Consider the following 14,726-nt stretch of genomic DNA (forward strand, 5'->3'; position numbering starts at 1 on the left):
CTCTCACATCCATACATGACCACAGGAAAAACCATAGCCTTGACTAGACGGACCTTTGTTGGCAAAGTCATGTCTCTGCTTTTGAATATGCTGTCTAGGTTGGTCATACATAATAGAACCAAAAAGGAAGCCTAGAGCTGAAGAATACAAACAAAGGACATGACAACTGCAGCAGAAAGCAGCAGCAGTGGAATGAATCAACAAGAAATAAATAACCTATGAACTTTGAAGCAGGTCATTTGTAATTAACCAGTCAGAGGAGAAAAAAGTAAAAAGAATGAATAAAAGTAAAGAAAGCCTACATGAATTAAGGGATGTCATCAAGAAAACAACTAATGTATTAGAGGAGTCACAGAAGGAAAAAGGGCGCAGGGGAAAGCAAAAGCTTATTTAAAGAAATAATTGCTGATAATTTTCAAAATCTGGGAAGAGAGATGGAAGTTAAGAGTTCAAGATGTCTGTACTTTCCCAAAGAGATTCAAGTCAAAGAAGACTTTACTGAGACACATTATAATAAAACTGTCTAAAATGAAAGACAGAATTTCTGAAGCAGGAAACAAAAAACTACTTACATACAAGTTCAGTTCAGTCACTCAGTCGTGTCCGTCTCTTTGTGACCCCATGAATCGCAGCACGCCAGACCTCCCTGTCCATCACCAACTCCTGGAGTTCACTAAAACTTGTGTCCATTGAGTCGGTGATGCCATCCAACCATCTCATCCTCTCTCGTCCCCTTCTCCTCCTGCCCCCAATCTTTCCCAGCATCAGGGTCTTTTCCAGTGAGTCAGCTCTCCGCATCAGGTGGCCAAAGTATTGGAGTTTCAGCTTCACATCAGTCCCTCCATTGAACACCCAGGACTGATCTCCTTTAGGATGGACTGGTTGGATCTCCTTGCAGTCCAAGGGACTCTCAAGAGTCTTCTCCAACACCACAGTTCAAAAGCATCAATTCTTTGGCACTCAGCTTTCTTCACAGTCCAACTCTCACATCCATACATGACCACAGGAAAAACCATAGCCTTGACTAGATGGACCTTTGTTGGCAAAGTAATGTCTCTACTTTTTAATATGCTGTCTAGTTTGGTCATAACTTTCCTTCTAAGGAGTAAGTGTCTTAATTTCATGGCTGCAATCACCATCCACAGTGATTTTGGAGCCCCCAAAAATAAAGTCAGCCACTGTTTCCACTGTTTCTCCATCTATTTGCCATGAAGTGATGGGACCAGATGTCATAATCTTAGTTTTCTGCATGTTGAGCTTTAAGCCAACTTTTCCACTGTCCTCTTCACTTTCATCAAGAGGCTTTTTAGTTCCTCTTCACTTTCTGCCATAAGGGTGGTGTCATCTGCATATCTGAGGTTATTGATATTTCTCCCCGCAATCTTGATTCCAGCTTGTGTTTCTTCCAGTCCAGTGTTTCTCATGATGTACTCTGCATATAAGTTAAATAAGCAGGGTGACAATATACAGCCTTGACGTACTCCTTTTCCTATTTGGAAGCAGTCTGTTGGTCCATGTCCAGTTCTAACTGTTGTTTCCTGACCGGCATACAGGTGTCTCAAGAGGCAGGTCAGGTGGTCTGGTATTCCCATCTCTTTCAGAATTGTCCACAGTTTATTGTGATCCACACAGTCAAAGGCTTTGGCATAGTCAATAAAGCAGAAATAGATGTTTTTCTGGCACTCTCTTGCTTTTTCGATGATCCAGCGGATGTCGGCAATTTGATCTCTGGTTCCTCTGCCTTTTCTGAAACCAGCTTGAACATCTGAAAGTTCACGGTTCACGTATTGCTGAAGCCTGGCTTGGAGAATTTTGAGCATTACTTTACTAGCATGTGAGATGAGTGCAATTGTGTGGTAGTTTGAGCATTCTTTGGCATTGCCCTTCTTTGGGATTGGAATGAAAACTGACCTTTTCCAGTCCTGTGGCCACTGCTGAGTTTTCCAAATTTGCTGGCATATTGAGTGCAGCACTTACACAGCATCATCTTTTAGGGTTTGAAGTAGCTCAAGTGGAATTCCATCACTTCACATTCCAGGATTCTGGCTCTAGGTGAGAGATCACACTGTCGTATTATCTGGGTCGTGAAAATCTTTTTTGTACAGGTCTGCTATATATTCTTGCCACCTCTTCTTAATATCTTCTGCTTCTGTTAGGTCCACACCATTTCTGTCCTTTATTGAGCCCATCTTTGCATGAAATGTTCCCTTGGTATAATTTTCTTGACAAGATCTCCAGTCTTTCCTATTCTGTTGTTTTCCTTTATTTCTTTGCACTCATCACTGAGAAAGGCTTTCTTTCTCTCCTTGCTATTCTTTGGAACTCTGCATTCAGATGCTTATATCTTTCCTTTTCTCCTTTGCTTTTTGGTTCTCTTCTTTTTCAGCTATTTTAAGTCCTCTTCAGACAGCCATTTTGCTTTTTTGCATTTCTTTTTCTTGGGGATGATCTTGATCCCTGTCTCCTGCACAATGTCACGAACCTCCATCCATAGTTCATCAGGCACTCTATCTATCAAATCTAGTCCCTTAAATCTATTTCTCACTTCCAGTGTATAATCATAAGGGTTTTGATTTAGGTCATACCTGAATGGTCTAGTGGTTTTCCCTACTTTCTTCAATTTCAGTCTGAAGTTGGCAATAAGGAGTTCATGATCTGAGCCACAGTCAGCTCCCGGTCTTGTTTTTGCTGACTGTATAGAGCTTCTCCATCTTTGGCTGCAAAGAATATAATCAGTCTGATTTTGGTGTTGACCATCTGGTGATGTCCATGTGTAGAGTCTTCTCTTGTGTTGTTGGCAGAGGCTGTTTGCTATGTCAGTGTGTTCTCTTGGCAGAACTCTATTAGCCTTTTCCCTGCTTCATTCTGTATTCCAAGGCCAAATTTGTTTGTTACTCCAGATATCTCTTGACTCCCTACCTTTGCATTCCAGTCCCCTATAGTGAAAAGGACATCTTTTGTCAATTGTACCTCCATAAAACTGGAGGAAATGAACAATAAACAGTAAAAGAGTCAGTGTTTTTGTTTTTTAAAGAACAGGGAATCTCAGTGCTACTCTTACACTGTTTCAGAGAACAGGAAAATAAGGAATACTTTTCATTGTTTTATGAAGCAAGGTTAACACTAGTGCCGAACCTGATGTAAAGATTTACTAAAAAGAAAAAAAATAAACATAGCTCAATCTTACTTTTGATAGCTACAGTGTTAATTTGGCTTCTAAGAAAAGGTTTGTATGTTTTAGATTTTCATACTGAAGTATTCAGGGGAAGAATGTCATGATGACTTCTTTTTTTATACTTTGCCTGTCGTCATTTACTTTAAAATACTTAAGATTTGAATATATATAACCATAGATCTTTGGGTTCATAGGTTGGCCAGATCGTCATCCTATTTTTAGGGGTTTCTGAGTCAGTAAGGAAGTACTGGTGAACCTTTTATAGTGATTATTATATTTGAAATTTGTTGGTATTGAACTTGTTTTCTATATATTTATAATTTCTGTTTTTGAATACAGAAAACACACACTCGAAATCATAATTGAATCATATGGAAGGATCTTTTTAGGGCTTATTAATGTGCTCCTTTTCTATCTGTTTGACACAATGACTTATAAAAACAATGGATAATGATAAAAGGACTTTTCAAAAAATATATGTGGGTGTTAAGAGTTAATCTCAAAGGGAAGTATGATATCTTGAATAGCAAAAATAAAGAAGAGAGAAGCTACCGATTTTGAGACATTTAAAAGAAAAGTAAAAAATAAAAATAGGATATCAGATAAAGAACAGAATATTAGTGAACCTCAATTCAAACATTAATAGATTTATTTTTGGCCTTTTGACCAGCATATCAGTTTTTTTAAATACTTTTTCCTGAGTATATTTTATTAGGTATATGTTTATACAGATTAATATATTATTTAGCCGTCACATTGACTTCCTGAGCCCAGGAATGCGTGCCGCCTTAGAAGCCATATAGTTCATCCTCCTTCGATTTTCAGAAAAAGACACCTCTCTGGTTCCCTTGAGTAACCAGATGTGTTCTTTAATCTAACACAGGAAAGTTGGGTAGGTGACAGCTATGTCTTGTGAATTCACTACCTTAAACTTCATCATGTGGCTCTTCCATAAATGATGAGCTGGATAACTGGTTGCTTGGTCACTAAAGAAAATTGAAAAATTGTGAGAAATAGGTATTGGAAAGAAGAGGGTATAAAATTCAGAAAAGCAATCGTGTAATTTGGCATAAGATATAGGAGGAGGACATTATTATATGAGAATTAAGAAGAAGAAGACCCAAGTTCGCAAAGGAAAATAAGTACAACCTTGAGACAAATGAAAATTGAAGGGGAATGAATGGGAAGTCTTACATTTCCCTTATCTAGGAGTTACTGAATCATTGTGTTAGAGCAATTGGCACCATTTAAACTTGTCTGAATTTATTTCTACCCTGGGTTTTTTTCCCCCTCATTTTTAAGAAACATATCATATGTGATTTTTTTAATGTTACCCCTTCAGAAGTGTAGACTTTGTGTAGGAGTTTCATGTAATTGTGAATTAATGTCCTGATGATAAAAAGGAAAGGCTATAATGCTTGTCTTTTTTTGTGGGGCGGGGGGACTATTCCAGGCATAGCCCTTTTGTACCTGCAGTTGTACCGGGTCACATGTGACCAGTCCTATTTGCTCCGATCCCTGGATTACGTAAAGAGAACACTTCGGAATCTGAATGGCCGAAGGGTCACTTTCCTCTGTGGAGATGCTGGGCCCCTGGCTGTTGGAGCTGTTGTTTATCATAAACTCAAAAGTGATTGTGAGTCCCAGGAATGCATCACAAAGTGAGTTTTTACTACTGGAAGTGCTTTCTCCAAATTCTCAGTATTGATGTTGAAAGAAACTCAAAAAATGAAAATGACTTTCTCTCTCTTTTTTTTTTTTTGCAATTTATCCAATGCAGTTTATTTACACTCTTTTTTTTTTAATTTTATTTTTTAACTTTACAATATTGTATTGGTTTTGCCATATATCAACATGAATCTGCCACAGGTATACACGTGTTCCCCATCCTGAACCCTCCTCTCTCCTCCCTCCCCATACCATCCCTCTGGGTCGTCCCAGTGCACCAGCCCCAAGCATCCGGTATCAAGCCATCGAACCTGGACTGGCGACTCGTTTCATATATGATATTATACATGTTTCAGTGCCGTTCTCCTAAATCATCCCACCCTCTCTCTCTCCCCCAGAGTCCTAAAGACTATTCTATACATCAGTGTCTCTTTTAATTCGCCTGCTCTTGCAAATAATTCTCTCCAAGTAGAAAAAAGTTTGAAAATTAATCTTGAGCCTTCAATATTGGGATTGTTTGCTCCTTTTCTATCCAAGCATGTGTTTGTCTTAATTTGAGGGAAGAGAGTAAACATGTTTTTTCCTAAGTAATTTTTGGTTGCCTTCAGTGCATGAAAATTAGCTTATAAGACTTAGATTCACTATAATAACTGAGTTATTCTTTGGTTCAGTTGTTATGAAATACAGAGAATGTAAGTTTTTATGGCATGTATTGGTTTATATTCTCTTTTGAATCAGAGCTCACTGCCATGGTCTAGTGAAGTGTCTGGCATGTGCTGGTCAGTTAATGTTAGTTAACCATGGGGTGACTCAAGCTAATTCTCAACCATTGGCTACATTTTAGTAAGATTTTCATTAAAATTTCTAATCACTTTTAATTCTGGGTTTCAAAACTGAGTATCTTCTCTTATATGTATATATTCCTATAAAGTTTAGATATATTAGTAAATGTAGAACTTTTGAACAGCAAGATGTGTTATTATTAATTTTGATATCTGAGAGAGAAGCTTTTGTTTGGTTTTGTAGTGGAAGTTTTTGTTGTTTTCCGTCTTTTTTGATATTTTAAAAAATCACTTTTAAATGAAAAATAATAACGGATAATTCCTAAAGTTATAGGGTTACTTGCAGTTGCAGGAAGAAGTATTTTAGACATTCTCTGGGAAAACACACTTTTTCTTGTTGGGCAGACTTTTGCAACTCCAGAGAACCATCGTCTGTCGAGATTCAGACCTTCCTGATGAGCTGCTTTATGGACGGGCAGGTTATCTGTACGCCTTACTCTACGTGAACACGGAGATAGGTCCAGGCGCTGTGTGTGAGTCAGCTATCAAAGAGGTACTGTGGGGCCATGGGCTGGGGAGTCCTCTCCTTTCCATCAGGCAGCCTGTCTGCTAGCATAGAGCTATAGTAGTAGCTGGACTCTGCCTCTAGGTAAGAGTAATTTCCTAAGGCCTCTCATAAAATTAATAAATAGCTCTTTTATTTTTTCTTCTGGGGATTTTTTTTTTTTAATTTAAGTTTGTATTAATTCAGCTGTTTTTACTAGAACCAAACACTAGCTTAAAGAAGAGAGAATGTTTATTTCTCTTTCATGAGGTATCTGAACTGATAGGTAATCAAGGTGAATATGGCTAGGGACCAGCTTCTCTCTTGTTCTGCCTTATCCTTGGGCCATGCCCTTATCTGCACGGCACTGAGAGCCCCCAGCCCAGGGGGTGGTGAGGACGTGGAGGAACCAGAAGTTGCCCACCTCACCTGTGCGCACATCCTACTTCTAGAACTCTGTCAGATGACTGTGTCCCCTTGTCTGTATCTCTGAGGCGATATATCTCACTAAAATTTGGAGCCCTGTTACCAAAAGTATGAGGGGAGAGAGGATATGAGGAAACAGTTAAATACTACTTTGCCACATAGTCATTCTAAAATCCTGCAGCAAACTCGTTGCTGTAATCTTTCATAAATAAAGCCAGTTCCTCCAGCATTGGTGGGTGTACAGTTATCCCTTAGTACCTGCTGGGGATTGATTCCAGGACCCCCTCTGGATACCAAATGCCAGGATGCTGAAGTCTCTTAATAAAGTGATATAGTATTTGCATGTAAGCTATGCATATCCTCCTGTGTACTTTAAATCATCTCTAGATTATTTTTCATACCTAACACCATATGGTATGTATGTATGTAAAATGCTGTGTAAACAGTTGTCTCCATGCCACCAATTCAAGTTTTGCTTCTTGGAACTTTCTGGAATATATTTTCCCCAATATTTTTTTCAGAGGTTGGTTGAATCCACGGGTGTGAAACCCACAGCAGATATGGAGGACCAACTGTACTTGCCTTTTGGGGGAAAATATTGAGTCTAAGTAGTCCAGGACAGTTTTTATAGGAAGTTTTTCTAGGTTCTAGTAAACTGTCCATACAAAGACCTTTTGATCTCTTGGTTCTGCTTCTTAGTATCTTTTTCTACTCTGAGATTGTCTTCTGATTTCTCCCTGACTGTATTTATTGATTAATAAAGATAATGGTGCTTCTCTTTTCAGATTAAGTAATCTATGTATTAAAGATTAAACATTTTCAGATTAAGTGATCTATGTATATAAAGACATGCTGTTATTGTTAATTAAAGTAAAACAGATTAGATGTAAGTTTTCTAGACTTACCTGTATCATCATCTGTGTAGGTAGTCAATGCTATCATTGAATCGGGCAAAGCTTTGTCCAAGGAAGAGAAGAAGGTAGAGCGCTGTCCCCTGCTGTATCAGTGGCACAGGAAGCAGTATGTTGGAGCAGCCCATGGCATGGCCGGGATCTACTACATGTTAATGCAGGTGAGTGACAGTCTGTAATACCAGTGTAGTAACCACATTATAAAATACCAGATTGAATCGAGAATAGGAACTGAAATTTTACCACAAACCAAGCAGGCTGAAATGAAATAAGAATCATGGATCCTCAAGCAGGGACCTCCTGAGAGAGAGTACTTCTGTGTGCAGTTTTGTGCTGGATACGGTGTCTATGGCCCACACTTTATTTCTGTCCATTTTTCCCTGCTCTTTTAATTGGGGAAAACCTTCAAGAAGCAGAAAAGGCTTCTAGAATGCAGACTAGGGCAGAAGCTTTTTCATATTCAAATAACCCCAACTTGGTATCAGTTGTGTTGAAAATTTTTAACTAGTTTATTATTGTGGTTATGATCTTGTCTCTGAATCACCCTTGTCTGCTGAATCACATACTGACACTTCCATCAGATGTCAAAGACTTTGCACCAAATATTGCTTCAGCCTGCTTCCAGCCTTATGGCCTGCGAGCCCCTCGTCTGTGGGCAGACCTCAGCAACATCGAAGGTTCAGTTCTACACTGCTGCAGGAAAGCAAATGTCACAGTGAAGGAAGTCATACATTTTTTGGCTTTCCAGTGCGTGTAAAAGTTATGTTTACATTATAGTGTAGTCTATTTAAAATGTGCAATACTATTATTAGATCCTTAAAAAAACATGTACATACCTGAATTTTAAAATACTTTATTGCTAAAAAATGCTAAACTATCATCTGAAACTTCAGTGAGTGGTAATCTTTTTGCAGTAGTTACATCACAGGTCACTGATCGTATATCACTATATCAAATGTAATAACAATGAAAAAGTTTGAAATATTGTGAGAATTACCAAAATGTTTCACAGAGAAACAAAATGAGCAAATCCTGTTGGAAAAAGTGGTGCCAGTAGTCTTGTTTGATTCAGAGTTGCCATAACCTTCAGTTTTTTAAAAACACAAGTGCAGCACAATAAAACAAGGTCTGGCTGTACTTTTTTTTTTTTTTCCAATTAAGCCTTTTTTTATTCTACCACACCCATAACAGAGTACTTTATTAACTTATTCAAAATTACAAAGCTAGTATGTCAAGGAACATGGATTAGAATTTAGATCTTTTTAATTAAAAGCCCGTATATTCCTTTTTAAAATTTTTACTTACAAATTCCTTTTTTATTTTTATCTTTTGCATCATGCTGGTACTCACTAAAGGAAAATAGAAAATTCCTATCTGCCCAGGACTAGAACTCCTTTCTCTGGTGATTAAGTATATTTGGTTATCATTGTAGAAAGTAAAACACCTATGTATTCTAATTTGTGAATTTTGTCTTAGTTCAGACATGTTCCCAAGCAGCCAGAATTCCATGTCTCATTTTAAAATGGCAATTTTGTTCTAGACAGTTGGTAGATTGTCTGTTTTTCTCTATTTTCTCAGAAAAACATTTATAACAGTGGCCTTTGAACCTTTTTTAAAAGTGGTAAAACCTTTAGGGGGAACATAATCATAAGAAAATCACCAATAATTTAGTTTTGGGTGTTTAATTTTGCTAGAGATGAGGGGGTTCCTTGAGAGAATCACAAATCATAAAATTTTCACCTCACCTACTTTTAAAGTGACAAACATAGAGACACTATTTTGTAAAGGATGCTATTTAGAAATTGATGTCAGCATTCTCTTCCTGATCACTAAGCAATGATGGGCCAGAGCTGGTCTCGTGAAGCTGGCCGTGCATGCCTCTCCCCAGCGGTGCTAGCCTGAACTTGCAGGGGCTCCCGTGTGATTTCATTTGAAACCACAGAACAGCATACACAAAAACTTTCAAAATATCACTTGAACTGAACTCCACTTTTACAATGAAGAATAAAGAACAGTTCTTCTTGAAAATCATGTCAAAACATCAAGGAAAGCAAGAAACTGACACCCAGCTTCTTTGATGAGACTTGGAGACTTCTGTAGCCCCACTAGACAAGTATGTAGACTGAGAATAGATGAAGGAACAAAGAAAGAATAGGCGACCAGAGAGGACAGGATGGTTGCACAAGCTGCCTGCGGAAGAGGATGCCAGCAAGAAGCAAGCCAGGAATTTTAGCCCCGCACTCAGGAATTTAAGGTGCTCTCAAATGCGGTGCCAGACGTGTATGCAGGTGGGGAGTGAGTCTGGGCCACAGGAGGGCATCTTTGAAAATCTCTGTGGAGCCCACCTGGGCCTCTGCAGGGATCACCCTGCACAGCGAGGTGACTAGAGATAACAGGAAGTAGACTGAAAGAGTAAACCCAGTTCTTTTAACTCCAGAAAGCCAGGTATAGATGAGTCTGAAGTGAAGCACAGAACTGGAGGCGGGGCTTCATGACTGTTCCCACGGTCAGCAAGGAGACCTTGCTGTGGCCACAGCCAGCCTCTCCCCAGCACCTTCCCCCAGCCCAGCTGTCAGTGCCTCACCACCTCACATAGGGAATTGAAGTCTCTTGCAGAAACAGCTCAGATAAAAGATTTGCAGATATAGGTATATGAAAGTCCCCAGCTGTCTGTGATGGTTAAATTTATGTGTTAACCTGACTGGGCTGTGGTGCCCAGACATTTAGTCAGACATTATTTCCATGAGGGTGTATAGGTGATGTTTACATTTAAACAGGTTGACTTCTGGTAAAGAAGTCTGTTCTCTGCACTGTGGATGGGCTTCATCCAGTCAGTTGAAGGCCTCCCCTGAGCAAGAGGGAATCCCCAGCAGACAGCCTTCAGCTTCATCTGCAGCCTCAGCAAGCATTGATGCAAAAGTCTGCCCAGGCCTTAAGTAACCGGAGAGGTAAATTAATTCTAGTTTTATATGTTCCTCAATATTCTAGGTAATTGATGCTTAACTATATTAGCCACAATATAGGTTAAAAAAGAAAAAAACTTTTGGAAAAATTAATTAAATTTTTTATTTGTTTAAAAGCCAGCAGCAAAAGTGGACCAAGAAACCTTGACAGAAATGGTGAAACCTAGTATTGACTATATGCGCCACAAAAGATTCCGATCTGGGAATTACCCGTCATCACTAAGCAATGAGACAGACCGCCTGGTGCATTGGTGCCACGGCGCCCCTGGTGTCATCCACGTGCTCATGCAGGCGCACAAGGTCAGTGCTCAGGCTGTGTCCTTAGCATCCGGTGTGCACACACACGCTGCTCACCACCGAGTTTTCCGTTCGGTTTTGATAATCACATTTGCTTGCAAACTAAAAACCTTTTAGGGCTAATATTTCTACTAGTAAGCAGAAAATCTTATTTCACTGTTCATCACCACTATAGTTAGAGCTGTAAGTGTGTATGTGTGTCTTAACAGGGATTATATTTATGTGTAAAAGAAAACCTAGATGACAGAAGTATAAATAACCAGTAAGGTAGGAGGTAGCATTATAGCCACAGTGCTTTTTGTTTGACTTCACATCATTTCATCTCCTTCCTTGAATTAACCTTTGTTGCAGGATGATGATGATGATTTGGGGAATTTTAAATCTGAATTTAAAATTATTATAAAATTATTTATGAAAGATGGACATGGCGTTCAAATTTTCACACATACAGGGTATTATTGGAAATTTGGCAATGCCTTTACTGATGAACTGTAGTGGACTCTCAATCTGTCTGTGCACAGTGTTAAGAATACTGTTATTTCTCTCCTGGACTTAAAATTACCATGTAAATTGAAATTATCATTTAAGATTGCTATTGAAATTTTTTCTTTTAATGCATCTTTGTAATGGTTGATGTTTGATTTTCCCTCCTGTAGATGCTACTCACATTTCACATAGGGCATATGCTTGTTGGTATGAACATGTATTATTTGAAATTATGTAGTATTTTAAATGGTCTTGGAAAAAATGTCAAGATCTTTAATACTATTTCTGTGATGTATTAGGTATTTTGTTAATTGAAAGTGATTTCCTAACAGTTACCTTTGTGGACATTTGTGGACCTCATGGGTGGAAGCTGTTTTGATGAATAGTTACAGTCAGTGAGTTTCTGTGGTAGCTTAGATGGTGAAGAATCTGCCTGCAATGCAGGAGACCTGGTTTTGATTACTGGGTTGAGAAGATCCTCTGTAGAAAGGAGTGGCTACCCACTCCAGTATTCTTGCCTAAAGAATCTTATGGACAGAGGAGCCTAGTGGACTGTAAGTCCATGGAGTTGCAAAGAGTCAGACATGACTGAGCAACTAACACTTTCACTTTTCTACCATCAGTTCTTTATGGTAAGTTATAAGTTATAGTAACAAGTCTTCCACCTTCTAACCACACATTCAGGTCTTAGGGCACTAGCAGTTTGTGTGGACTCAGCCACTAATAAACAAATACTAACATTGGTCAAATAAAGTTATATTTGAAAAAGTAAATATGTTTCCCAAGAAAACCATGTAAGTCACAGCAAAGTGATATCAAAGTTATCCTTTGATTCTGGGCTAAATATGTGAAAAAACCATACCCTTCCTTCCTGTACCCACAATCCTGCTCTGTAATTTCCACAGTAGAACTGTTAGAAATGCATCTTGATGGTCAACTCTTGACCTTCATGTTTCATGAGAAAATGTTTTCATATAAATTATTCTCTAAAACTCATTTGTTAGTTGATTATTTCTAACATGGAATATCTTTCTTCTAGGTGGTGTTTGTCAGAATCACCTGGAGAGATTATTTTCAAACTATACTTTCTTTCCTTCCTCAAGATTCTGGTACCTTCCTGATATGAAGCATCGTATTGACATAATAATTTATCCCTTTGTCTTTCAGTTTTTTCTGGTTATTTTACTACTGTGAATAAGCTATAGTGAACACGTGTACAGGCCTTTTTGTAGACACATGTTTGCATTTCTTTGGGGGTGATAACTAGGAGTGGAATTGCTGGATCGGAATGTGACTTGTTTAGTTTCTAAGACACTGCTAGACCTCTTCTTAAAGGGATGTACCACTTTTACGTTCAGTCAGCAGTGTAAGAGAATTCCAGCTGCTGCACATCGCTGCCAACTCTTGGTGTTGGAAGTTGTCTTCATTTCTGGTGGGTATTTCATTCTGGTCTTGATTTATGTTTTCCTGATGATTAATTAAATCGAGCAATTTTGCTTGTGCTTATGGGTTGTTCGTACAGTTGAACCTTTAGCAACACAGGTTTGAGCGTTGTGGGGCCACTTATATTTGAATCTTTTTCAATAAATACAGTACTGTGGTACAACACAGTCCACGATGGGTTGAATGAGGATACAGAATGGCATACAGGTAGAGCCCGCTGTAAAGTTACACAGGGATTTTCAACTAGGTGGGGGCTGGTACCCCAGCCCCCATATTGTTCAAGGGTTAACTGTATATTTTTGTTAAGTGTCTGTTCATATCTTTTTCCCACATTGTTTTATTTTTTTATCTTTTTATTATTAAGTTATAAAAATTCTTCCTATGTTGTAGTTATAAGCCCTTTTGCAGATATGTTTTAGAAATAATTTCTCTCAGTCTGTAGTCAGCCTAATTTAATATTCTGTATGGTGTCTTTTAAAGAATCAAGTTTTAAATTCTGGTGAAGTCTACCGTATCAGTGTTTTGTTTTATTTTTTTTAATGGCAGTTACTTTCTGAATTTTGTCTAAGAAATTTTACTCATTCCCAGGTTATACAGACAGTATTCTCCTACATGCTTCATGGATTTAGATTTTATATTTAGAATTGTCTCAAATTAAGTTTTATATACTGTGTGAAGGACTGAGGCTCATTTTCTCACTGTAGGAATATTTGATTGTTCCCACATTGTTTGTTGCAAAGACTTATTTCCCCAATTGATTTGGAACCTATAGAGGCACTAATTCAAAGATCAATTACCCAGTAAGCACAGGTTTATATCTGAGCTTGCTATTCTGTTATTTTGGCCTCTTTATCTGTCATCTTAATACCATCTTGTTTGGGTTACTCTGGCTTTACGCTTTAAACTCAGGTAATTTAAGACTTCAGCTTTGTTTTTCTTTTGCAAAACTGTTTTAAATATCCTAGATCCTTTGCATTCCAGTATAAAATTTAGAAATCAGTTTGTCAACTTCTGAAAAAGAGGCCTATTGGGATTATGACTGAGATTGCAGTCAATTTATAGATTAGTTTTGGTGATTTGATATCAATATTGAGTGTTCGTATCCACAAATATGGTTTCCGCTGTTTTTATTTTCTTTCTATTAGGTCAGCAATGTTTTATAGTTTTTGATGTTTTTATATTTAAAGTGTATTGCTTCATAGTTGGGCCTCGTCTAGCAATGCAGTTTTAACAATCTCAGCCTTTAATTTGGAAGTTTAGTTTAATAATATTTACATGGCTGGGATTTAGCTCTACCATTTTTCCTTATGGTTTCTATTGGCTACATATTGGGACTTTTTTTCCCCTACTTTTTTTTTCTTCCCTTTTAGGGAGGTAGGAGAGATTAATTGGATTTTTTCAGGAATTCCATTTTAATGTCTCTGTTGACTCTTAAATTGTATCTGTTTGCACATTTTTTTCAGTTCAGTTCAGTCGCTCAGTCATGTCTGGCTCTTTGCAACTCATGGACTGCAGCACACCAGGCCTTCCTGTCCATCACCAACTCCCAAGTTTACTCAAACTCATGTTCATTGAGTCGGTGATGCCATCCAACCATCTCATCTTCTGTCGTCCCCTTCTCCTCCCTCTTCAGTCTTTCCCAGCATCAATCAATCAGGTCTTTTCAAATGAGCCAGTTCTTTTCATCAGGTGGCCAAAGAATTGGAGTTTCAGCTTCAGCATCAGTCCTTCCAGTGAATATTCAGAACTAATTTCCTTTAGGATGTACTGGTTGGATCTCCTTGCAGTCCAAGGGACTCTCAAGAGTCTTCTCCAACACCACAGTTCAAAAGCATCAATTCTTTGGTGCTCAGCTTTCTTTATAGTCCAACTCTCACATCCATACATGACTACTGGAAAAACCATAGCCTTGACTAAACAGACCTTTGTTGGCAAAGTAATGTCTCTGCTTTTTAATATGCTGACTAGGTTGGTCATAACTTTCCTTCCAAGGAGTAAGTGTCTTTTAATTTCATGGTTGCAGTCAACATC

General features: G+C 38.2%; 1 protein-coding gene across 2 annotated transcripts in view; it reads left to right on the forward strand.

The window, feature by feature from the left end:
• LANCL2 (LanC lantibiotic synthetase component C-like 2 (bacterial)) overlaps positions 1-14,726 on the forward strand; it is an 86,370-nt gene that overhangs the window by 48,557 nt on the left and 23,087 nt on the right. The window contains exons 3-6 of one of the 2 annotated variants that reach the window (XM_010833930.1): positions 4,629-4,836; positions 6,031-6,178; positions 7,521-7,667; positions 10,587-10,769. In XM_010833930.1, coding sequence (XP_010832232.1) covers positions 4,629-4,836; positions 6,031-6,178; positions 7,521-7,667; positions 10,587-10,769 — 686 coding nt within the window. The remainder of the gene's footprint in view (positions 1-4,628; positions 4,837-6,030; positions 6,179-7,520; positions 7,668-10,586; positions 10,770-14,726) is intronic. The other variant, XM_010833931.1, reaches the window with a different exon arrangement.

This window comes from Bison bison, unplaced genomic scaffold, assembly GCF_000754665.1.
Source record: "Bison bison bison isolate TAMUID 2011002044 unplaced genomic scaffold, Bison_UMD1.0 scf7180017863959, whole genome shotgun sequence".
Classification (NCBI taxonomy): domain Eukaryota; kingdom Metazoa; phylum Chordata; class Mammalia; order Artiodactyla; family Bovidae; genus Bison; species Bison bison.